Source organism: Rhamphochromis sp. 'chilingali', assembly GCF_963969265.1.
Source record: "Rhamphochromis sp. 'chilingali' genome assembly, chromosome: 6".
NCBI lineage: Eukaryota > Metazoa > Chordata > Actinopteri > Cichliformes > Cichlidae > Rhamphochromis > Rhamphochromis sp. 'chilingali'.
Genome location: NC_137933.1, coordinates 21,781,462 through 21,807,864, shown reverse-complemented (window position 1 = coordinate 21,807,864; position 26,403 = coordinate 21,781,462). Strand labels below are relative to the sequence as shown.

At 39.6% G+C, this 26,403-nt stretch overlaps 1 protein-coding gene across 3 annotated transcripts in view; it reads right to left on the bottom strand.

The window, feature by feature from the left end:
• Positions 1-26,403, bottom strand: part of tub (TUB bipartite transcription factor) — a 60,955-nt gene that overhangs the window by 24,483 nt on the left and 10,069 nt on the right. The window contains exon 1 of one of the 3 annotated variants that reach the window (XM_080884334.1): positions 5,274-5,533. The exons of the other annotated variants lie outside the window; for them this stretch is intronic. Coding sequence (XP_080740460.1) covers positions 5,274-5,311 — 38 coding nt within the window. The 5' untranslated portion in view covers positions 5,312-5,533. Of the gene's footprint in view, positions 1-5,273; positions 5,534-26,403 lie in introns of those variants that run through there. 3 annotated transcript variants of the gene reach the window in all.

Genomic DNA, 26,403 nt, shown 5'->3' with positions numbered 1-26,403 from the left:
CCATAGAGAGACTGGGCTCAGCCTTAGAGATAGCATGAGGAGCTTGGTCCTTCGGGAGGGCTTCAGAATAGAAGAGCTATTTGACTATTGTATGGGCATATGCCATGGGTCTGGAGGAAGATGCAATGTAACACTTTATATTCAGCCACATATTTTAAAATGTGTCCATTAGTTGTTGTTTTTTTAATCTGATGATTCTTTGAAATTAAGTCCACATGATGTGACAGTGCTTTTTTTTTTAGATAAAGCTAAAAAAAAACTTTCCTTTTGCGAGGAACGTGAAGTTGCATGTTTTATAATTCAGGTCATAAACTTAGCATTTATACAGCAATTAACTGTAGACTGCCTGTTTATGATTCGACAGCTTTTAATTTAAAGCAACCCGCAATGCTTGTGTCAGTGTTGTAGTCCGTCCATCCCCCTGTTACATAAAGCACTACGTAACTAGAGTAAACAACTACAGATCAAGAAAAGCAAAATGACAACAGATCCAATTATGAATGTATTTGTGACAATTTGTGTTCTACAAACAAAGTTATAATTTGACAGATGCCAGATTTCTCGGTAACATTGTTAAACATTGTTTCTCATAGCCGGCCAACAGCACTTAAATTCTGTTTGACCTTTCCTTTCATTTGTGCTCTTGTAAAACGTTTTTCTCCAAGACAGCGACAGGATGATTTTTTAATCACACATTTTTAACACTGTGCAAATTTGAGGCAAATTTTAGACAGGCATCAGGACTTCATACGTACTGCTGGAGAAGATCAAACCCCACTCAAGTTAACTTGTTACTCCTGCTGTGCTTCCTTTTCCTCTGCTCTCCAATACTCTCCAATACCAATAATTTATTAAAGTAAATAAAATAGTAGCTCCTACTAACAAAGCTACGGGATTCATTCAGCACCAGTGATTAGCTGGTTCTACTTTTTATTTATTTTCTTTACCACAAGAGCTTTTAATCACTGACCACAGGCTCACTGATTGTTCCTTCAGCTCTTGGACAGGCATCTAAGAGACCTCTAACAAACATCCACGGCCCCTAATTCAAGGGCAATCGGAGATTTCCTGCAGCACAGCTTGAGAGAATGAGCTAAAGTAGAAGAGTAGAAGAGAAGAGGATGAAGGATAGAGAGAAAAATGTGCTTCTGATGTTTGATGAATCAAAGCTCAGATTTGGCGTTCCACTCTTGTGATTGAAATCGCTTTGTGTTATAAACATAAAAACATACTTCTTCTGTCACTTTATTCAAGCTTCCTTTTAATCTCTCCCAACCTGGAGACCCTGTAGCAGGAGCAAGTTCAGTTTTTCATAGAAATGACCCTGCAGCATTTTTCAAAGTATGACTACGACTATCATTACATGGTTATAAAGTTTGTTTCTGTTGAAAGGTTACACAAAATCAGCGTCTTTCTGATTGACATTTTTGATCAAGAAGAAGTAAAGTTTTGCTGGAGCTTTCGATTACACTCTGGCCTTGTGATAACAGTCAATACTGTGTTTCAAAATTCCTCGAAATGTCTCTAATGGCTTTAATAATACTAAAAAGGGAAAGAAAAAATCTGTTGTTGCTCTGTGACTACACTGAATCTGTTTGCATTTTTTGAGTGTGCAACACCCTCAACGTCTGGACGACCACTTTCCATTGCAAGGCAATTGTGCACATCCCCTGGTGGGAAACAACCTCTCTCTAAACATGTCTGACACAAACTGGCTGCAATCACTCTCAGACAGATTTGAAGGTTTGTAAATAACTGGCTTCCCATTTATAAGCACAGATTGCAAACATGTTGCAATTGATCTGAGTCAGTTTGCAAATTTATGAGGTTCTGCCCAGACTCTGAATGCAAGTAGTTCATGTGAATTTCTGTGTATGTAAAAGGTTACAGTTTAGTGCTTTTTAGGTCATTTCACTTTTCACAATAGATAGATAGATGGCTGCAATTGGCCGCAGACCTGGATCCCACCCATCTTCGAATCGTCATTCATTGCACACGGTCCCAATAATTTGGTTCTTGTCGAGGTCTGCACCACTATTTTCCCTACTGTGACAGTAACATTACCCACATTCTGACTAAATATCGCACTTTTTTCATTTTTAATTGTAAATTTTTAAAATGTCCAGTTTTCCTGACACACAACTAATGATGAGGCACGTATATTTGCATAATTTGGTTGATCTCTTCTTCAGTAGAAATTATTTTTTAGTTACAACATTTAAAAGCACATGCAATCCTGTATTTCAGTTTAAATCTTTCGTCTCGTTTTTTCCCTAACCAATCTCTCAGATTGCTTACCAGAAACTTCAACGAAATTCTTTCCATCACCCACTATGACTGGCTGCATGAAGGTACAATAGAGTAATTGGGCATAAACTAATGTTCCTTTATGAGCATTGTTGATGAACCTTTTTACCTTTTTACACGCTTCATTCATGTGTCAGAATCATGTCAGTGGAGTCTTGAATGTGGACCATGTAAAATCATTCAATAAACTGATAGCGCTGTGCCACCGACTCTAGTTTGATGACAAATGCCCACACAGATGCAATAAAAAAGTATTTACCTCCCACACGCTGTCAGACATACAGACAAACAAAGCACTCCGTGTCTATTGATCAAGTGTGAATAGGCATCAGACTGAAAGATAATGGCATGAACACGTGCTTTTGTAGTGCAGGTCAAACATCTCATTATTATGTGGAGAGCCTGGTCATTCTTTAACACACCTCTGTAGTGCATACTGACCAGGTAAAGCACTGACATCCGGGCCTATCCATTGCAATAAATCACCTCTACAAAACCTATAAAATATCATTTAAAACTAAGGTGCAAAAAAAGCACCTCAGCAATTTTTGAAAGGAAATGAAAAGCTTATCCCTGAATACTTGCATGCAAGTTTGCAAAGTCTTTGTTGCCATATAAATTCAGTATTTTTATTGTGGTTTTTAAACTGACAGACTGGCTGCTGGACTGATTCAATACTAAGGTGGAAAAAGGCACCTTAGCTCTATCTGATGAATAAAGAAAACCTAGATTCATCAGAATTAATTGCGTCTGAAATCAAATGTATGCTATTTACATATTTATGCTGTAAAGTACTGTTGCTAACATTGTGGAAGTAGTGCCGAAATCATCTGTCGAGCCCGACCAATACAGGATTTTTGAGACAAATATCAATACAGATATCTGGTGATTTCCAAAATCAAACATTCTGATATATCGGGACAATATTCTTTTCTTTCAGATGCACAAAACATAAACAGATTTCTCTAACATTTGTCATTTGTAGTTATTTATTTACTCCTTTAGGCTCTGCTCGGATCAGCTGTAGCAAACGGGCAAGTTGCAGAGTGCACTCTGGTGAACAGACAATGCAATGTAAGCGCTCATTACATGTTTGAAGGGTCTTTCTTCTTCTTTTCATTTATTAACCATTAAACATGTCAATACTGATAGAGTGGCAAGATAATATCGGCTGCCAATAAATCAGCTGGGTTCAAATCATCTGTACCAACATACCATGGTACACTGCCCAGGATTCTGATTTTCGTTGAAACAATAGCTTGCCTATTTTCAGTCTTTTTTTAAAAAAAATAAATAAACTGAATGACGCCTTAGCTGCTGTTGAATGTAGGACTGGATGGAGAACAGAATAGAAGTTATGAGACCCTCATATTTTTAAAATAGTTTTGCATGCATCATCAGGTTTAAAATATGTGACAGTAATTGGCTGATGAATCTGCAGTGTGCAACACTACAGGCAATCCATTATGGAGACACAAAAGCAAGATTATTTTTGTCATTTGCATGGTGAAATGCATGAAATTCTGGAAAATTAATCTCATGAGCGTTGTGCAGATGTAGATTGACCTTGCAGGTGGGAATGTAAATAATAAAGCTTTTAAGTACTTTTGTGGTATAGGACACCATGTCTTGCTCTACTAAATTGGTTATTTCTGAAAAGGTCACGTAAAAAAAATAGAATCGGACCATTAACAGATTTTTGACAACATAATTTCTTCATACCCACATTAGAGGAAAAAAACTACAACCCTGATTTGATGAATAATTCATACACAGAGAAGAACAAATTAAGCATCACCAATTCTATGTGGATGTTTGAGCAACATGTTTCCTTGATTTACTTGCTTTCTGTGCGCTCTATACCTCGAACTAACAGATCTACAGAGTGCTGCTGTATCCAACCCTCCCTGCAAAGAGGCCCATGTATTTTTAATGTCAGCTTCATGAGATGAAATCAAAATTCTGCTCACTGGCATGACCTCTTTCAAATAGTATATACAAGTACTGTTACTGCTACGGATACTTTTACTGGTTAATATCTAGTTAGTATTTAATATTGCTGCCTAGCATTCGTTAACAGCTTTTCTGGTCAAGTGATAAGGAGGCCATGGAGAGATAGTTGTAATTTGCGCTGCTAGCTATTTAAGTCTGTGCATTCACTGCATTTCATTAAATGCTTTTGTTTCAACTTTGCCATAGTAGGAGGAATCTTATTCAAAATAAAACCCACAGAGGTTGCTTCCTGCTGTTGTCCTGATGCAGTCTCATTCTGAAATTTGCGGATTGCCACCGTAACTTATAGCAACCATAAGCCAATGGTCTCAAAGCAAGCAAGGGAAACCATGGCAATGGGCATTCAATTAGAGGAAGGAGCCACCAGCTTTCGTACTACACTTGAAATGCTTATGTTTTATAACAGGAGATTTAGAGCTACAAAACGGCATGACTGCCACCAGCATGGCTCAGTGAAGCTCATACTGGCACATGCAGTAAGAAAGGAGACATAAAACATGCACATTTACACGTGAAGAACTTTCTCAGTGATTAAAAAAGTGGACATTAATAAATGTACAAATGTGAACGTGGCTCTATCTTTGATATGCACAGCAATCAAACTGGATCCAAACTGATCAGAGACAGCACTGAATCACATTATGGACAGTTGTGAAACAATATGAGATCATCAGAGGTTGATGCAGTTGACATTTTGGGATTGTTCTTTTTTGTTTGTTTGTTTTGGTGATTCTTCAACAACTCGCCACCTAAACTAAAAATTAAAAAAAAAAAAAAACCCTGCACAAAAAAAGAAAAAAAAAACACATTACTGTATGCTTTTCTGTCATCATACCGGCTCGATGTTACTGTTAATCAGTCTGATCTCTGAACACCCGCTCAAATAATCACACATGCTTCAAAAGATGAACACTGTGCCCCCTCTGTGTGTTCTCAGGAATGTGGTACAGTACCTGTAGGGAATCCAGTCGGAGGAGTGCTTGGAGCTCATTCTGTATTTATGACTGTGCTGTCTAACTGCAAGGCTAACGGCCTGCAACAGCACCAGTGGAAGAGGCTATGGGGTCTGAGGACAGCGATCACAGCCAGCGAGCCCACACCGCCTGTTCATCCTCTGCACACAGCTCTATATTCCCAGCCTGCCTGTGTGCTTTTTGTACGTCCTCTAGTTGTGGGGCAGCAGATGACTAACAATCCAGTCAGACAGCCGCACTCTTCAGTCATGCACAGTGAACACATGAAATAGCCGTTTTCTTCTCTCTTCCATGTGTATGCTTCCAGTCAATGCCTCTCCTCTTCTCTTCTCCCATCCGCTGCCTCTGCTCCTTCTCTGCGCTGGCTCTCTTCCCTCGCACTTACTCTGTAGGCTCTATCTAAATCTCCCTCTGTTTCTTTCCCTTTAAATCCCCCCTCCCCTCCTTATTCTCGGTCCAAATCTCGATCTCTGCCTCTTTGCCCAATCTATCGCTCATTATTGCTCGTGCAACATCACCTACGCTCGCAGTGAGTGCAAAGTCAAAGGTGCAAAAAGTAAGAAAGGTTATAGAGAATCCCTTTTGTCTTGCATCTTTGATGTTCCTTTAGCGCTATTTTTGTGCAGTGCCACCCCCTCGTTCTAATGCAGCCCTACACATACTGTCTCTCTCGCTCTCTCTTTACGCAGACTCCCTGTATCTTTCTTGCACACTATCTGTGTTGTATGAGGCATGATAAGCAGGCATTCAGATTTTTTTTTTCTGGCCCATAATTTATTTATTCTTTCAGAGTAAGAGGCATTAGCATATGACTGTGCAGACTAGTGTTAACAGCCTTTAATTCAACACTCTCTACGGGCAGACAAAGGCACCCTGTGATAGTGCCACAGCTCTGAACCTCTCTCACACACATCTGCTTCCGCCCTCCGTCTGCAGCCCCTCACTGTCAGCACACAAACACACATCACTGACTGTGCTCCCAGGGTTATTCAGGAGTCCATCGATAGACAGTTAAACCAAGTGGCTTCCTTGTTTCGAACCTGGTGCAGGAGTGAGTTTAGTATGAAAACGCAGAAATCTTCTTTTTAGACGCCATGTGGAAAATGACCTGCAGCTATCCTGAAAATTATTTTTTGGGGGGGAGAAAATCTATTTCCAGTGGGTACAAATGAAACCATTTTGCCTTCTGACTCCCTCCTAAATAGCCAGGAAGTGGGACGCACACAAACTTATGGCTGATGCAGGGCTCAGATCTTTGTTACATGCTCAAGCTCCAGTTCACTATTGTGCAAAGTGTTACTCAAAGACAGACAAAGAGCGCAGCTACTTTTAAAGGCTTTCAAGCATCGTCCCTCAATTATTCATTGCAAGTCTAAAAACAAACACCACACCGAATACTGGTAGGGAAAAAAAGCCAGCTGAGAAATAAGATGCGTTAAAAATAATCTTGACAGAATTTGGCTCCTTGAAAAATAAAAATGAATGACTTGGATTTAATATTCTTCAAACACAACACCCTGCTTGTTATTACAACATGAATTCTGCTTATGATTTCTCACTCTTTGTGTTTCTACATGTAAAGAAAAATTAGTTAGTGGGGTGACAGAAATCAGCATGTGTATTAACAGCATGCCCTTATATAACTAAAACTGACAGAAAGTCTGAAATACAACCGGTCAGTCAAAAAAATGAATAAATACATATTTGATCCTCTTGTACAGCCAATAGCATTAAAGCACACTGCGGCTGCTTTACTGAAAGCACAATAAAAAGATTGATTATATTCTGTAACGGTATGGCCTTTCCAAAATGTCATGTTGCAAAGGTGGTTCACCTTGCCTGTTGTTTATGTTTCAGTAAACTAATTTTTTTTATATCAGCTTTCAGAAAATTCCACACATATCAATCCCTTATGTAGTCGTTTCCAACAGCGTCAGAAACCACAAACAATGTTTGAATAAATGGTAGACAAAACGTTTGTGTATGTTTTTTATGAAGGCCGAGAATATAAAGGAGAATTCTGGTTTCCTGTTGAACATGGAAGCTTGTTATTTGGCCCTGGAAAAGGAGTGACATGTTGCTATATCAAACCACCAGGTGAAACGTTGACTGTTTGAATAATATTGAATTGGGCAGTAAGGCTGCTGCTGTTTCTTCTGCAAATTACACAATCATCATTCCAAGGTCTTTTTCTTTTAAAGAGAAAAGAACGAGTAGTAGTAGTAGTTTTTCCTCACAGCCCACAAGACGCTGGGTTTTGAGTTTTGCAATTCATTTGAAAATACAATTATTGTAATTGCATTGGTCCCCGGTTGCTCCCAGTTTCCTCTCTGCCTTCTCCTCTCCTCTTTTTCTTTCTTCTTCCTTCTCTCTTTCCATAACAGGTAGCTCAAGAAAGAAAGAAAATATCCAAGAATGCCAGCCTGCATTATCTTCCTGGTAACAGTATCTTGGTGGAAAGACAACACAGTAATGGAACAGCTCTGTCTGAGCCCACGAGCAAGGCACTGACTCACATACACCTCGGGTCCAAGAACGACAGCACAAGAGATTTATAATGTATGGCAAACCGGCATTGCATTGTAAGCCTTGGTAAGGAGGTAAATGTCAAAGACAGTCAATAAACTGAACTGTTAATTCACTCTGTGGTTAATGGTGTGCTCTCTGCAAGTCAGCTGGTGTGATAAAAGTGGAAGTAAATAAAACAAGTAATCCCACTAAGGAACAGGTGTAAGCACAGGACTGTGATAAATATTTGATGCTGAGAGGAAGACTTTGAAGTCTGGCGCTGGTCCTGAGAGGCCTGACTTTCCTAGTGACTACAGCAAACAGTCTTTCTTTCTTTCTTTCTTTCTTTCTTTCCTTCTTCCATCCATTCTTCCATCATGTTCCTCATCTTTTCCCCCTGGCTTTACAACCATTACCGCATTAAAAACCAAATGATAAGATCCTCTTTTTAAATTAAATTTTTTAAGTCCAGAATTTGTGCAGAGTTCTTCCCAGAGGCATTTTTCTGTTGGTAACAGGAGGCCAGACAGTATCAGTAATTATAATAATGGTCCTGGCATAGAAGGCACACTGATGTGAAAATGGATCTCTGGCCTGTATCTGCTTGCCTTCGTCAGACTGGCTGAAGCACAGCTGCGGAGTGCACAGCCTTAATAATATAGTAGCCTGATCATCAGCCGTGCAGGTCATAAGTTAACTGATGAGTGACAGAAACAATCAACCAAAAAGCACAGTGCTCAAATGCAACAGTTCCATGAACCACTGAATGCAGTGAAGACATCGCCGCTAACGTGCAAGAGAATCGGGCTGTTTTCAGCACTTTTGAGATTTAAGTCATTGCGCTGGCGCCAAAGTACACAACCATAGCAGTTGCATTCCTATCCTCCCAAAAATACAAAGTGGTTAGTGCACTGTACAACTTCCAAAGTTGGAAATTTATGAGTTTATCTGGGAAGAATGTGTAGAATGTACAGCATAGGTGATAGTTAATTGCCAACAGTGGACAAGTATTTTGACAAATTTATGCTTTTAAAGTTTCACTGTGCAAATCATGTCTCCAAGGTGTTGCACAACAGCATGTTACAGAGGTCAAGCCTGGTTTCCAATATTTATAAACTGACGTGGTTTTGTCCAGCTTTAGAGGCGATCCATTCAGGAGTGGTTCATAACCTTATCACAAAAATCTAGCCCAGGACCTGTTTGATGCACCATTAAAAACAAAAAAAAAATGCTGTGCTGTGCAGCGTTTGTAGCCCTCCAGATTGTGACTAGAGAAAGCTATATTTTCCAGCAGCTTTTCGAGACTTTCATGACGTAGTCAGCCTTGAATCGAGGGCTCCGAAGGAGGTAATTAGGCCTCAGCTAAGGAGTGAGTCACTGAGTGGATCCACATTATGTCATCACACAAGGGAGCTGCCACATTTTTGAGAGCCAAGGGATTGTGTAGCCAATATGTTGGTGTAAACTTAAAAAAAACCCTGTATGCATCAGGATTAAGAGCTTTAATTATGCAAGATAAAACAGTAGAGTAACAAGCCTTCCATGGATGGTGCAACATCTTGTGAGTAAGTACAACTTGATGTTGCAGAGAAAGAAAGGGCTGCGGAAGCTCAGCCATGCTTGACTGTCAACCATTCTTTGTCAAGAGCTTCTGAATAATAGGACAATGCTGCATTTACACATGAAGGCATGACTGGCATAAGAAAAACAGCTCTACAACAAACTGATTTCTATTAGTGCATATAATAGAAAATCGCTCTAACAAAAGATTGCAAGAAAGCAAGCAGACAACCTTTTGTTCCCTCTTATCACTCATGGAAGAGGGCGGATAGCATAATCAAGCTACTTCCATGTACTTGAGAAAAAATCTCAGTCATAATCAGATAACATTTGATTGTTCAATTTTACAATAAACCCAGTAAAAAAGCGCTGGATAATTCCTGTGGAACACACTGTCGGAAAAGCTGACTACACGCGTTAACTAACTGAGAGAAAACTCCCACTTTGAGTCTGCAAGAGGCCGAGCGAGGCCTGATACGAATCAGCAGCAGTCTGACGCTTAGCTGCAATTCGCTGGATGATATAATTATTTATAGATGGATGTAGATGGAGACTCCTCAGGTTTTTCTTTTTTTTACTCCTACAGATATTCAAAGAAATCGAGAGCGACAGCAAGCGGCTAAAAACCAAAAAAGCTTGCCTCTGAAGGTTGCTGTGAGGCATTTTGTCTAAACAGTGGCATCTTTCTTTTAAGGGGTGTTGTAAATCTTTGAGGGAGAGAGGGGGAGAGAGAAACAGAGACTATGTGTGTGTTTGTGAGTGTGACTGAAAAGTAAATCTCACGGCTTCAGAAACACAGTGAGAAACTGTGTGTAAGCTTACACATGAAAAGAATAAAAAGTGAATGGGCACAACTGCTTGCGCCCAGCAGTGACTGAATCTAATATGCACCTTCAATTGATTCCCCAAAAGCAATAGAAGGGGAACAATGCAGTGTTTTTTTACTCGTAGATGTAAATGTAGGGGAATCTAAATTCACAATTTCATAATTTGGTTACATTTATAATAGCAACATTTTTAGTATTGGTTCTTCTGCGTCTTTAGAACTAGGGAAGTGTAAAACTGGGTACACACCGGGGAATCAGCATGTGGGACACACACACACACACACACACACACACACACACACACACACACACAAACATACATAGTTCTTGTATCAACATAAGTCCTTCTATCTCATTGTTCAGTGGCCATCAGAGGGCATGCATAAAACATGATTTGGATTAGAAAATGTCATGCTGGATGAAACAGTGTCCCAGTGTCCCAGTGAGGGAACCAGATGGACTGCTTCAATACACTAAAGTTTTTTTCCATCCTCCAAACCACAGAAAAGCTTTATTTGTGCACTCGTAAACTGTAAATACATGCACACGTGCACATTGTGGATGCAAATGGACATTTTAGAAAGAAAGAAAAAGAAGTCCTAAATAGTAGCTTAATCTATTATGTACTAAAAGATGTCTGTCTGACTAAGCATGGGTGGAAGCTGCAAATTTGCATCAGTTAGATGCCCCGTCTACTGTGCTTTTATGGAGCGAGGTTTACCAGCATCACCGCTGTGAAAGAAACCAACAAGAAAAATGTAACAAAAATGTTTTTTAAAAGCTTTAAGCTCCAAAGCAAAACAGACAGGCATTTGAGATGTTTGCTAAAGATCACACAAACACTGCCTTAATAAACCCCAGACATCAAACAAATCCCTCACACTATATGTCTCCAGCTTTGCTAAACTGTGTTGTATCCAAGGGATACAGACAGAGATGCACAGCTTATAAGAGGCACGAAACCCAGTGTGGACAGATGAGTAATTTCCTACATTTTTCCTCTGTGTGATTTTCCAGCTCTTACACTTTCAGTGCAGTCATTGAATTTTTCCCAAGCTGAGAAAAGCGTACTCCCAGGTATGACTTTGCTGTGATTTTTCCTGTCTGAGGTTGAAGCCCTGCCCTTGGTTCAAACAGTGTGATAGGAATTACATCCCACACACAGACATTGATGTGCGCACATACCTCACACCCTGCTGACAGAAAGACAGCAGAGAGGCAGAGATGTTAAATGAGAGTGTCATTTTGTCAGGTGCTATACAGTGTGTGAGTCCTGTATCTATCTTTAGCGGATTAAATGTATGTGACTCACCGTTTCTAAGCGATTTTTTGCTCGCACTTCTCTGTCTTCTTTAGGTTTTATCTTTCACTCACAAATTAGTTTTTGCAGTGCCATCACTTCTAATTCAGACCCACCCCCACCCCCACTCCCCAGTAATTAAATACAGCAATTTACTGCAGATAAAAGCAGGAAATGGTGAGCTACATGATGCTGCAAATCAAATAAAAAAGCAACTGTAGCTTTAAATGGCAGTGCTTTTTTTGTCTTCTGCCCTTTGTTCTGCTCCTCATAAGCAACACGTGAACAAACAGTCAGCTGATTCACATTGAATTCGTGTTCAAACTGAAATGCCTTCCCATGGAAACTAAGGCTGACTGTGTCACTGTGACTCCTGGCAGTCCTTATGAATGATTTTAATCTGTGTATGTAAACCAAAAACTGGAGGGACTACTGTGAACACATCACATCCTAACAGCCTCTTTATGAGGAGGCATAAGATGCTCTTGTTCTCTATTTGTCACACTGCCTCCTGTGACACACACACACACACACACACCTCCACTGGTTCATTCCTGTGACCATGGCAACAGCTGAGACTAATTACCACTTAAAAGCTCACTGCTAGGCTATTTAACCACAATATCTACGTCAGGAAAAGACACACACGCACAAACTCAAATACAAATGCATTACCACCTCGCTAGTTGCCATAGCTATGATTAATTAAAATCTGGCTGAGCCTGCAGTGCACATTACTGAGATGCTGCAGTCAGTGGCAGGGTTTATTTTTCTTGGCCAACAGGGGGACTCGCCAAACTCAGACAGGAGGGTGTAGTGATGAATCGTGGACACATGGAGGTGCTGCAGAATAGCACAACTTTTTGAATTGCAGTTCCTGAAGAATCTGCAAATTTCCATATGGTTTTGACCAGCATCACATAAATTAAAATAATTAATATACCCATTAGAAAAGTATTAGGGTGTCTTTAGAGTGCTGGAAAAGTGAAAATGTAATATCAACTATAGTCTGGAGTTGTGGAAAATTGTGGAAATGCAATAAAAGTCAGTGACATTAAATTTCAATCTAGGATTTCTATTTTATGAAGGTCATAAAAGTAAAAACAAAACAAAGGTCTTTCTCAACAGCATTTCAGTGGTATCGGTCGTTGATAATGCAACTCACCATATCAATTTTGGGTCTTTCCATTCATATATCTTCATTCATCTGCTGTAATTACTCAATTTTCCCTACTCTTTACCATTTACAGCAGTTATTACCACGCAGGGGTACAAGTACAGGAGTGCAAGTGAAGTAAGTGTGGGTACTAATAACTTGACTTACCTGATATATACAAATTACAGCTTTTCAGAATTAGATTAATCTACACAAGTTAAAACAGACAATAGGAATGCACTAGGGATTAAGATACAAACATAAATATGAGATTAAAATGAGCAGCAATTGCTAGCTTATGGACAGTAAGTTGGGATTTCTTGTTACATAATTAACAACTGTTAGGTCTAGTAACTAAAGTAGTGAAAATGCTATTCAAGAAATAATCAACCTTAAAGTTAAGCATTAACAGTTAAAGCTGCTTACAGTGTTTGTTGAATGTTTAGGTACTGTAAACATATTCATTAAGAGAAAATGATGAGCTGACATCTGAAAAATATTAGATATGGTAAACAGCTAAAAGTAGCAAAAAGAAGTGTGGGTATGTTATATGAAAAAAGTTTGGAACTATATTGGTTTACGTGAAAAAAAATTTTTTTTTTTTTAATTAGCTGTAATTACACAAAAAAAGATGTGCTGGAGACCGAGCAGTATGAAATGCTGACTGGTCTTGTTTTATCTAACCTAATCACGTCAGTGGACCCAACATTTTTACATCCCTTAATCATTACAGAACAAAAATCATTCTGTACTTTGGACTTCAGCTAATCAGTACAGTGAGAATCTCATTAAACATTAAAAACATCATCACACATTAAAAACTGGAGTGAAAAAAACAAATCACTTGGTCTACGCAACATTCTGTGCTTCCAAGCAAGTTTCCATCTGTGTGTGTCAGGCACACAGTTAAAGACAGCTTAATAAACAAAGTGAACAAAGCAGGGTTAATAGAAATAAATAAATATATATATATACATATTTTTAAAAAAAGAATATAGTTTTCAGTCCACTCATTTCCACTTATCCAATTCAGCATCATGGGGGGCCGGAGCCTATCCCACCTGGCATACGTGGGGTACACCCTGAACAGATTGCCAGTCTTTCACAGGGCGACCACAGAGAGACAGACAACCTTTCACACTCGCATTCACGCCTATGGGCAATTTAGAATCACCAGTTAACCTAACCCCACTAGCTGAATGACTTTGGACTGTGGGAGAAAGCTGGACTACCCTGAACTCAGCTGGCACACATTATATAAGGACTGAACTCACTTCCAGTTCAGTCTTTTCATTCCCACATGGGGTGGCAGCTGAGGTGAGTTTGAGTTGGTCTTCTGAGTTAATCAGAAGACCAATAATTGCTATAAACAACTATATGTTGATGATGATGAAAGGACAGATCGAGATAAGACTGCGCGCTCACACTCGGTCTGCTCATGGATGAGGGTTGCATAATTACACAGTACCATGCCACCCATGTATGGACCTTTGTGGGCTTCAACCCATTCACCAGGAGCTCAGGATCACCCTGGAATTGCTATTACCAAGTGTTTGACCATGATTACCAGGGGCTGCCAGGGCTGCTGCCATCCCCTTGATGTCATTTTGAATTTTTCTGACTCCACTAATGATGCTAATTTCTGGGTTCTTATCTTTACTGTTTTTAAATTGGCTCTTAAACCTTCATTGCAATAAAACAGTGGAGAGAAGACAGAAACACTAGGAGAAACTAAACGGCCTCAGGGTGGAGTCAAACCTGGACCTTATGCCACATGGGTTGTCCACTCAACCCAGTGATAAGTTATACTGGCTCTGAAAAGCCCTATGGCATGTTCAAGATACCTCAGAACTCTGGTGTTAGAACTCGAGTTAGCACATATCAGAAAAAGAACATTTGTGTCATGGTCCTGGGTCTCTTGACCCAGCGTTTTAAGTTTGAGTTTATTTTGTTCATTAGGTTATCTAAGTTCATTTGGTTATTAGACTCCTTGTGTTTTCTTCCCCTGTATTTAAGCTTCCCCTCACCCTTCGTGTTTCATGCTGCGTGTCTTATGTTATCAAGTTTGTATTATTATGCCTAAGTGTTTCTAGTTATTATTTTCCCCTCGTGTTTCCAACCATGTTAAATCTCCCCTGCTCTTCATGCATTTCATGTCTGTGTCTTACGTTGTCAAGTTCGGGTTGTCATGTCTATGTCTCATTATGTTTCCTGTTTTATTGTGAAGAGGTCTGGTGTTCTGTGTTCATCATGTTCAGTTTTACTCTCCCACTGTGACGTCATTATGTTCATGTGTGCCAGCTGTTTCCTCATGTGTCTCCACTTCCCCTAATCACCTCCTGTGTATTTAAGTCCTCTGTTTTCAGTGTGTGATTGTCAGGTCGTCTGTTGTCAACGCCATGTTTCCCATGCCATGCTTCCAAGTTTCTTGCCTAGGTTTTTCTTATTGCTTGTTTAGATTCCCCAGTTTAGGTTTGCCTTGCCCTTTGTTTGTACCTCTTCTACTAGCCTTATTAAACGGCTCGCCTTTTGTTAACATTTCAAGTTCTGTTCCCTGTTCCTTGGCGTCTGCGTTTTGGGTCCTTTTTCAATTCATACAGTCTGCCCTCGCCAGACTGTGACAATTTGGCTCTTAGTAGAGCCATTCAAATATCAATAGCAATACTTTATAAAACCTTTTTTGTGCTTCGTCATGGATATAGACTATTCAGTGCCTTACATATCACTTATTTAGTGAATCAAAAATACACAACAGTGGCAGTACAGATTTAAAACTTTACAGTACTGTTTATTTTCAGTGCTGCCATCTTGGATTGCTAACTCGGTATGTTGATGTGGTCCAACTTTCTGAGTTCTCATTTATTTATGAATACATTACTATTTATCATATACTGGATATAGCAGGTGGGAGATCAACTGAATAAAGTCATCATAGTTCACCTCCCTTTCTGACTAGTTGTCCTTTGAAAACATTTGGTTGCAGCAGCATTTGGGTGGTGCTTCTGTGCACACAGCCACTGTGTGTTTGAAATCACCATATTAAGGACAACTGTCCCTTTTGAAGTCATACTGATCAAGGAGTATAAAAGCTGTGGGGTCAAGCATTAAAACAGTGAAATTTAACTTACAGGAATTATTTTCACATATATGACGTCGTTTTTTTATAAACTTGGAAAGAGATTAAATGAGAATATACACAGTATATGTATATGACAGTACGTATGGATATGGCCTTAAAACATGATTTATGATTATGTTACACAAACACACAAGCTTGTTGCTCAAAAACTTCATATTTTACGCCATGGTTTTTTTCCATAGCAACCAGCTCCAGGGCATATCCCACACACATTCACCAGTGGTGCAGAGCTATGGAAGTGAGGAAGCATAAATGAATAAAGAGACCAGCTAGAGAAAGCAGAATTACCATATTTTATCTTTTTGGGCCTTTTAAACCAATTTGCAGGAAAAACTGCAAAGAATACAGTTCAAATGCAAACGAGAAAAAAAAGGTGAAATCCACAGTGCAAATGTATCTTTCCAGATTTTTCTTTTCTTCCCCTCATGTAATCACTGTTCAGAGACTCCACAGTATTAGACGTCTCTTTTAGTGTTCTGCTGTAGTGTATGTATGTATCAACTTCCAGATCTGATCTATACTGAGAAAATGTACTATAACTACAAAAACAAACACGTATGTTTATGTAATACTTTCAGCATCACATTCATATCATAACATGTAAATGCAAATGATAAAACCCATTTTAAAACCACGTATTTAAAAAAAAAATGAATAAATGAATGAAAATAAAAAATGCTGCACCGGGGTGGAAAAACTGTTCTGCAATGCCAACTGTTCTGTAGTTAAAGGCAGTAAAGTTCACCAACTACACAGCTACAACTACCTTTATTTTCTAAACACTATAGCAGGCTTTGATTTTATCCACAGTGCCTCGTGCAGCTGGGTGAAAAAAAGCCAATTTACTTGCAAGATCAATATTATTGGGGGCCCTAAAATGATGAAAATAACCTCACTGAGCAGAGGTGAATTACCGCTGCAACAAATTTCTACTGGGGCGATCTGGCATAACTGGGCAAAGCCTTCCCAGCTGGCAGCAGAAACAAGTAGCCCCTTTCAGGCAGCTGCTGATATCACATTGTTACCACTCCACAGTCTAAAGTCAATGGCTGGACAGAATCGTTTTGAAATTGTATCATAGCTGTTGCTGGCTGAAGAAGTGTGGTATTGTGTAAATGTTAAGTGTCCTCTATAATACTGCATGACAAGTGCAGTTGTGTTCATTCCCTTGCAGTTTGCAAAAGTAAAAGCAAACGCTATTGAAACAGTATGAGAAGAGGGGAAAAAGCCAGCAAACATCCAAATGCAAAAAGGTCACGTTTGTATAATTATGTGTTCAGAGTGGTTTTTAACACCAACATTTTTCACCTAAACACCCTTATCCCTTTCACAATGCATTGTGAATGCAGTTTTTTTTGTTGTTGTGTCTTTTGCAAATACAAAATGTGTGTCCTCCTTGGTACAATCTCCAAGACAATAGCATTCTGCAATTTTTTTCTTCTTCGTAGCAACCACCTTTTCATGCCCGGGGCACAGCTGGACTGTCATGCTGCTTCACATTCCTGCTCCAAAGCACACCTGCTGCTGAAAGGGTAATTCAACACAAATCCACTTTGATGTAAAGAAGTACCAGTAACGTCTCCTGTTATAATAAGACAGGAGGCATCAAAGTGAGGAGGCTACAAACAGACTGGTGCCACTTAACAGTGATTATGATTTATGAAAGGAAAGAATGCCGTTCATTTCAAGAATGTGATGCTGACAAAGCAAAAAATAACAACAACCTCGATTTACATCAGCAGATTTAAAAATGAAGAACTTACTCATACGTGCATTAATTCCCTTTGACAATAAAAGTTCACATATTTAAAGGGTTTTTTGTACAAAAGAAATATGATCATAATAATAACATAAAAGATAATTATGAAATGTGTTTAGATGCTTCTAAAGGTTCTTTGTTTTACATTAGGAACCTTAAAATTAGAGACAAATCCATTCAAAATCAGATGCTGCTTTAGAGTGTATGTCAAACTAAAGACCTGCAGGCCAAATCTAGCCCATTAGAACATCTGAATCTGACCTGTAACTCTTCATATTCTACATTTTGGCAGGAGTAGTTGTAGTAGGCTGTAGTCACACTTGAAACAGCAAAACAGAAGGGCGCACCAACACTGAACCTTCACACTAACAAGCCAGCACAAAACAGAACAGTTGATGCCAGAGGCAGCCAATTTCAAGAGAGATGTGAAGCTGAGGTAGTTCTTCACTGAGTGTAAGAGTCGTCTTGCCACAAGACACTCTCTGTTTTCAAGGAATATATTTCATTGTCGTCATTTTGACATGTGAATCCACCAGAGGAGATGTGGAGCAATGAAGAGGGAAAAGAGCCTTCGGAAAGTTGCTGAAATTAAAAGTCGCACACAGCCACAACAAATTTGCTTCTTCAATCAAAATTTCAACCAGATGGAGCCTTAAAGGAGAAACTGCAACTAGTATATGCAGTCTATGTAGGGCGTGCATTTTATGTAATGTAAACATTCCTATAAGCTGTATATGAATAAGACATTTGGCCTAAAGGCTGGGAACCAATCTAATATTTAAACATTAAATATAAAAATGATCAATTTCTTTTTACATTAAACATTACAGAGAAAATAATGAAACCTTGTCAAACATTCAGCAGACTCTCGCTCTTTTTCGATTGGCTTCTTAAACACTTCAGAGCAAAGATTATCATCAAGCAGCAGTGGGGGAGGTTTAAGATGTTATATCCATAGCTTATAGTGTTTTCTAGACACACACACACAGACTGTGGTAGGACAGCATAGCGGGCAGTAAATAGAAGCGAATAAAAACATTTCTGATAGCATCACATCTTTGTGAGCATTTCATAAATCTCCATCAAGAGCTATATTTAACTGCACATCACAAAATGTCACAGTCAGACCATAACTAATCTATAAGATCCAATAAAAATGTATCTGTTTGCTCTGCAGATTATCAATAGTCTTGACCTAAATAATTCCCATGCAGGTGAGAGATAAGCAGGAGGTATAGCTGGTTTAACCCTTGGAGAGTGTTTCAAGGGTTACTTTGGTTTTTATTTATCGAGTTTTGGTTCCAGTTTTGATTTTTATTTATATAGTTTCATGTTATTTTTTGTTTTTTCCTTACTGTAAATACCTGCCTTTCGTGTTTAGTTGTTTAGTGCTTTTCTGACATCTTGTTTAGTATCTACAGCATAGATACGTCATAACTGCAGACCTTTCTGAAATGCTACACAGTAATTTTTAGCATAAACCGAGCTGGTAAATATGTTTACCCAAGGGGCCATGTAAGAAACTGGGACTGTCTTTGGCAGCTCAAAGAGAGAAACTCTGAGTGTTGACCACTTGCTTTAGTCTTTTAATTATTTCCTGCTTTGTATTTTTTCAAAGCTTTACTTTCTGCCAGGTAGCTCTCAGGCAAGAAACTAATGCCGCTGTGTTGCTTTCTTCAATGCTTCTGGTTGTATTTTAATGAAAAATGTTTAACTTCTAGTTTTTCAATTTTGGGTGTGTGCTCTAGAGCTGTTTGAACAATTCACCATCCACTCAGTCATCTTTCTGCATGTTTATATTGTATAACTGACCACATTTCCAATCAGATTAGCACCTCTTTGGGAATTACACAAGTTCCAGTAATTGCCAGATTGTCTCTGCCTCACATTAGGGCAATGTTTAAAGCTCCTAGCCTTGAAGCATCATCACCAGAGGACATGCTGACAGCTCTCCACATGTCAACAGCAAGCGAACACACAGAGGAAGATGTCAGTGGAAGAGCTTCTCCACCTTTGCACCCGGTGTCAGTCCTTACTTTAAGGTTGGTCAGCTGGCTTTACTATCACATTGGTCTGAGTTTCCTTTTTTACCTGCAGAGGAAGGAATAGGCTGGCTTTGTGCCATGCAGTCCTTATAAACACTCTCTGATCTCCACTGAGAAATTCTTTGATTTTCACTTCCACTAGAACTCTGTGTACTCAATTCACAATGTTATCTTTAAAATTAGTAAGACCTCAAAAACAGTTCACTTTTCAGCATATAGGCATGCACCAAGAAGTGCATAAATACCTTATAAATAAAGAATTTGATTGTATCACCCTGTCAGTACAAGTAGTAGGTATAAATCAATTCTGATATCAGCCCTAACCAGTGTTGGGCAAGTTACTTTGAAAAAGTAATTAATTATAGTTACTAGTTACTTCTTCAAAAAAGTAAATGAGTTAGTAACTGAGTTACAAGATTCTAAAAGTAATTAATTACTTGAAAGTAACTATTGTGTTACTTTAAAAAAATGTTTTCTAACTATTTCAAACTATTTACATAACAATCAGGTGTTCTGCATTCAATAAGATGCCACACAAATTATTTGTGTAATAATTTCTGTCCACTATAAAGGAGAACATCACAGCCTGATGCCTGCAGGCCTGACAGCAGCAGGTGTATCACTCATCCTGTTTTTGACCTGGAGGCAGCAGTCGCCTCATTGTTCTGACACACAACACAAAACTATCCACAACACTACACACTAACTACACACATGCTAAACGTCACAAATCTCTCACATCTCAAAACTCGCTCACTCGCTTTTTCTGCCCCCTCTCTCTCTTTTGCCGTCTTCCCCCTCTTTCTAAACATCCAAATGTCATGTTGCCATATAATTTTTTGATTGGTCGACATGGTGCATTTTTCCACTAACATGAAAGGGCAGGGTTTTTTTGGTCATAAGCAGAGATCTTGCTAGTACTGTCCTTAGACACAGTAGCGGTTTTTGATACGGGCGACAGGGACGGTTGCCCGGGGCGGCATCGTGGTGGGGGGGCGGCATCACGGGCATCGGCAAAAAAAAAAATTTACTCGTACTCATGCTGCCCCGACATCATGCAAGCGTATATTAGGAATGGCACAGGCACCAATCGGTTTTCTATCGCCCATTTTCTGGGAGTAAGGGCGCCCTCTGTTTGCGAGGTGCGCCTGCTGCTTGCGGCACAGGGAGGAGAGGGCGGGGCGGCGGGGGATTTACTGGCTGGCTGGAGCGGCATCTAATAACCAACTCCCAAAATAAAACAAAATAAAAACAAACCAACAAACACCAGACATTATGATACAGACTTATAATTTGCATTGATGTTTTTTCGAAATTCTATATGCAAAAAGTGAGCGCGAGAGCCCTCAGTGCGTCTGCTTGCTGCTGAAGTCAAAGTAAACTTTATTGTCATCTCCGCTATATACAGTCCAGTATATAGAGACGAGACGACGAGGCTCCAGTTACAGCAGTGCAAGTAAACAAACAATATATATAAGAAGAGTAAGAAAATAAATGTACACTTTAGGACTCGGGGTAAAGGGATCAAAGACAATTTAAAATGTATAATTTACAGTTTAATGATTTAAAGTCTCACACACAACCTGTCGAAAGGGAAGGGGGCCCTGCTGCTTCTAAATAGAGCACATTTCATTCATAATGTTGTAAATCCAAGCCCATTATGTATTCATGATTTGAATCCTGGGTTGTGTGAAATCCCAGAAATAAACCCTAGACAAAGTGAATCTGTGAACTAAGGTGTAGGTCTATTAGGTTATGTTGTGGTGATCCTCGAGTTGGGGGATGGGTGTTCATACTGGAGTGCAAAATCAAAACCAATGGAAGATGGACAAGAAAAGTTCAAAGCCATCAGGTGCTCAGTTTAGAAAAAAGAGAAAAGAAGAGGAGGAGAAACGAGCAAAAGATACAGGTAAGCAGATGTGTCACTGGATAATGGCAGGTCATGTGTCCTGAAACAATCAGAATCAGAATCAGAATACTTTATTAATCCCTAAGGAAACTATGTGGGTTACAGTTGCTCCAAGAAGAAATGGTAAAAATAGTAACAGTAACAGACTAAACTCCAAACAATACATTATGTTACAGATTTTACACATTTAAGAAATAGCACTAATATATACAGATCACTCAATTATAAATATCAAGGATTAACAGAGGTGGTTATAAATAAATATCAAGAAAATTGACAAGAATATTCCAGAGTAGAAAAGAGTGTGTGTAAAAAGGGTGTAACTATTGCAAGGTTCACAGTGTGTTAGATGGAGGAGTTGTACAGGGAGATGGCCACAGGCAGTCAGTGTCGGTCGGTCAGTGGTGCTTTTTGGTAATCTCAGTCTCTCACTGAATGTGCTTATGTGACTAGCCAGCATGTCATGGAGTGGGTGGGAGGTATTATCCAACATTGTCTTTATCTTGGACAACATCTACCTCTCAGACAAAACCCTAACAGAGTCCAGCTCCATCCCCACAACATTGCTGGCCTTGTGGATCAACCTGCTGCCCCAGCATGCAACAGCATAGAGGATAGCACTGAGCAAAACAGAGATACAACAAGATAACATCAATTAGTAGGGACAGTGAAAACATCTGTTAGTCTCTTGGCTATGATAGTAAACAGTAGACACTAATGTAGCTTACTGAATCTTTTGGACTGTGTTCAACACAATATTAATTAGTCATTGTCAATTCTTGATTTGTCCTATTCTCATTGTATGACGAATTATGATGGCTGTTTGGTAGCCGTTTGCATACTATGCATACTCTCTCTTCATATGTGTGTGTGTGTGTGTGTGTGTGTGCGTGCGTGCGTGCGTGCGTGCGTGCGTGTGTGTGCGCGTGTGTGTGTTTCTCTGCTGAAATTCAGTATGGTTCCGACAACAGTTTTATGTTAATGTACAATCCTTAATACGTTTATGTGTGCGTGTGTGTGTGTGTGTGGGGGGGGGGGGGGGGGGGGGGGCACAGGGAGTGTTCGCCCAGGGCGCCAAACAGGCTAGGACCACCACTCCTTAGACAGTAAATGCAACGAAACTTTTGAGGAAAAAACATGCGTATATATTGTTTATCGTGACTCTGGTTTTACGTGGCCTATCAACACAATTTAAAAGCTATATCACCTCGTTGCTTTGTCATCTTGAAGTGGTCATGTGATTGGCTTACGACGACTACTACATTCTTCCTCACTCAAACAACAGCACTCATGCCATTGTTTTGCCCCCTTAGCTCCAGGTGTTGTGCTAGAAAGTGATCATCTGCAAGAAAGTGGTAGCCGTCCGCGGGAGAGCGCGGAGCTGCTAAAGCTGTAGCGCACTGATTACTTACAGTTACTTCCGTGCAACTGATATAAGATGCGGTAAGCTGAACACAGCTTCAACCGTCTGTTTGTTGAAAAATAGTAACGCCACCGCACAGCCTTTTCTTGTTAGTAACGGTAACGGCGTTGTAACGATAGAAATGGTAATTAGTTAGATTACTCGTTACTGAAAAAAGTAACGTCGTTAGTAAAGCTGTTACTTGTAACGCGGTTATTCCCATCACTGGTCCTGACAGTGCTAGTCTGGTTTTGAGTCTGGTGTCTTTAATTACTCTGCTCCACCTGGCTGGTGAAATATTGCAGAAAGTGTGCAACAGTAAACACAGTATTGGTCATATTTTTTGCCTTTGCCTAACAAGCATAAATTCCCTGGTTTGATCCCAGGAGGAGCAACAAATCCCTTTGGGGTTGTGTCAGGAAGGGCATCAGGTGTAAAAATCTGCCAAATCAAACATGTGGAGCTACCTGCTGTAACGATCTCTTGTGAACAAGGGAGCGTCTTAAGGACCTTATCCTAAATTTGGAAGTAGTGAGTTGGGATGATGGCAGCCATGACAATAACCTGCTATTATTCAGCAACATACGGATCACTGATTTGTAGTATTTTTAGTATTTGCTAAATAACAATACATTTTTTCTGTCTGTGTAATACTTTCGTTCACAGGAAAATATTTCAACAAACACTGATTAAGGTGTCATGACAACCACTTTCACATTTTTCTCAATGCACCCTCATTTCCCGAGTTTGTTATATTTCTTTTGGTTTTTGTTATTATTATTGCGGAAAAATTCAGCCTTCTCACATGGACACTGATGAATCAATCTCAATCCTTTTTGTTGGCTTATTCGCGGTTCCCATGTAAAATGCATGCTTCTTTTGTGACTCATTTTTAAAGCCACCCACAATGACCCAAGCACACAATAGATTCCCACTTCAGAAGCTCTCGGTATATTTCAAACCAGTGTCATCTGGCACTTATCACAGACTTTGATTGCGACGAAGTGAAATCCATTATTGTTTAGACACTAGAAATTCATGGCATGCTTTCTACACTAGTAGCTTAAAAAGAGAGCACACATAAACACCGAGTGTCAGCATTTACTGATATGGGCACTTCACACTCCTGGCCACAAATTGATCAACTGCGATCGAACCTAGAATGAGCTGTGAATCAGTTACATTGGGGGTGTCACTGCTTAAACAATGCATTTCACATGAGTCTGACGTAGTTGTTTTAGTTTTGTTTGAGTACACCTCTGATAAACGCACCAGATCGAATACGGGCACAGGAATCGAAAACTTTCAAGAAATTCCATCACAGTATTACAATCTTTACAGTACTGTTCAACAATGCAACAAAGACTTCCAAAAAATACAGATTGATGGCACATTCGCGTAATATGCAACATGTTTTGCCAACAACTGCCAACAAAAAACAAAGAAACTTGAGGACAGCAGTTGCATGTCTGGTTGTGTTCTCAGAAAACAGCTGGTGGGATACTCATCAATATAAATAGAGCAGTGCTGCATGATCTGCATTTGTGATGAGTGATCAGAGATTAAAGGCAAAAGAAAGAGTCAACTTTACTCCTACGTGGCCCTCATCAACATTGTTTTTCAATGACACATACACGTTCATGCAGATGAAATAGGCTGCTGTGTCTGCTCTCATCTGTCCAACAGATAATCATCGGCTAGACTGCCGTCGTTACCAGCTTTCAGCAGTGTGTTGAGGAGTCTTTCAAACTACTAGGAAATAAAATATCTAAGGAGCATTTCAATGTTACAACCAATTTTACAGACAAAATTGAAGAAAAAGAACAAAACAAGATGAGGGAAGAGCCTCCATGGCTTTAAATGGTTAAATGGGGAAACTAAGAAGAAATCTACATACACAATATAAGCTATTTTCCCCAATTTGCTATACCTAACTATTCAGCTCTATATACACAAGGGAGCTGAAAGGAAACTGAGCTCTGGAGGCTCTGAGTTGCATCTTATCAGGCCATCTTGACCCTTCATCTCTATGATAATGTTCAGTGAGTAGGTGTGAGAACAAAATGTGTCCTCAGCATGTAGGTCCAAAATTGAACAGGCTCCACCATGAAATACCAGCAGAAGCACGTGCACACAACACGCCTATACACCTACAAAATGTAGGAGAGCTGTAAAAAGCAAATTCAAGTCAATTGGAGTAAACACCCAAGTTTCTCTTCATCACCACTTACTCCTTCAGCTTTCAGTAGAAACGACTTGTTTAAAATGTAGCTAGATTTTCCCCGGCATACTATTAAGAGCAACAGCTACAGCTACAGAAATGGCTCCAAGATCTGATCTTTTTTGTTTTGTTGTGTTTTTTTTCTCTCTTTCTCTCTTCCTGTAACCACAGGCAATAATTGCAATAATGAAACCTATAGACTAGAACATGCGCTTAACCCAATTAGAGGTGTATATGTACGTCCTTTTCTTTCTTTCTTCCTTTTTTTTCCAAAATATGTTCAACCAATCAGTGATGCAAAATGAAAACAGAAAATGCCCTGGGTAGCGTTATGGTGGTGTCCAAAAACACTGTGAGAAAGAAAGCTCTAGGAATGCTTTCTTTCATCTGCACAATTTGGACAAAATTAGGACCATCTCGTTTCAAAGAGATGCTGGAAAAAGTGGTCTAATTGATTAATTTTGAGGCTGAGCTTTTGAAATTCTTTATTTTGAAAATCTAAAAATCCTCCCATGGATGCAAAATTCGTTCAGCAATAGTTGTTCAACTGCTTGTTAATACAACAACAACAAAAAAGCTTAGTACAAAAAGTATGATTTCTTTATTATAACGACAGTTCTTGACAGTAGGTCTAATATCATTGAAATGCTTTTTATTTTCCTTTAAATGCTGCATTTGTAAGGAAAATGCATTCGTGGGTTGAACCGCAGAGCTGAGTATGTCGGTTGCGCCCATGAAAAACTTGCCAAATCTTCTCTGCCAATGCCAAACAGCTGATTCTGCTATTGACTTTTGTGTAGTATCATTTATTGGATTTAATGACTGAAGCCTGAAGAAACATGACATTTCGAAAGTTTAACAGTTTATTCCTTTAACAAACTGGGACTTCAGTTTTATGTGGAAGAACCATTACATGACCAGAACAGCCTGGCACCTCCTCCTCATGGTGGTCACCAGCTTGGTAATATACTGCTAGGGCATGGCATCCATTCTTCAACCAGTATTTGTCACAAGTCAGCCAATGTGATTGTGTTGGTCACTCTGGCATGAACAGCAGTTGCCAGCGATCAGCAAAGCTCTCTCTACACCTTCTCTGCACCTTACAATCCAACTGCTGTAAGGCAGAATGTGGATGAACATCCTCCTCCTCCCCATGTTCAGCTTCCAGTGCACGTGTTGCCAGCCAAAATGAGCCTGATGGAGAAGGAGAGCCTTGGCAGGCCGCCTGGCAGCCCCATTAAACCAGAGATTGGCTGCGTGCAGTGTGTTTCCAGATTGTCCGG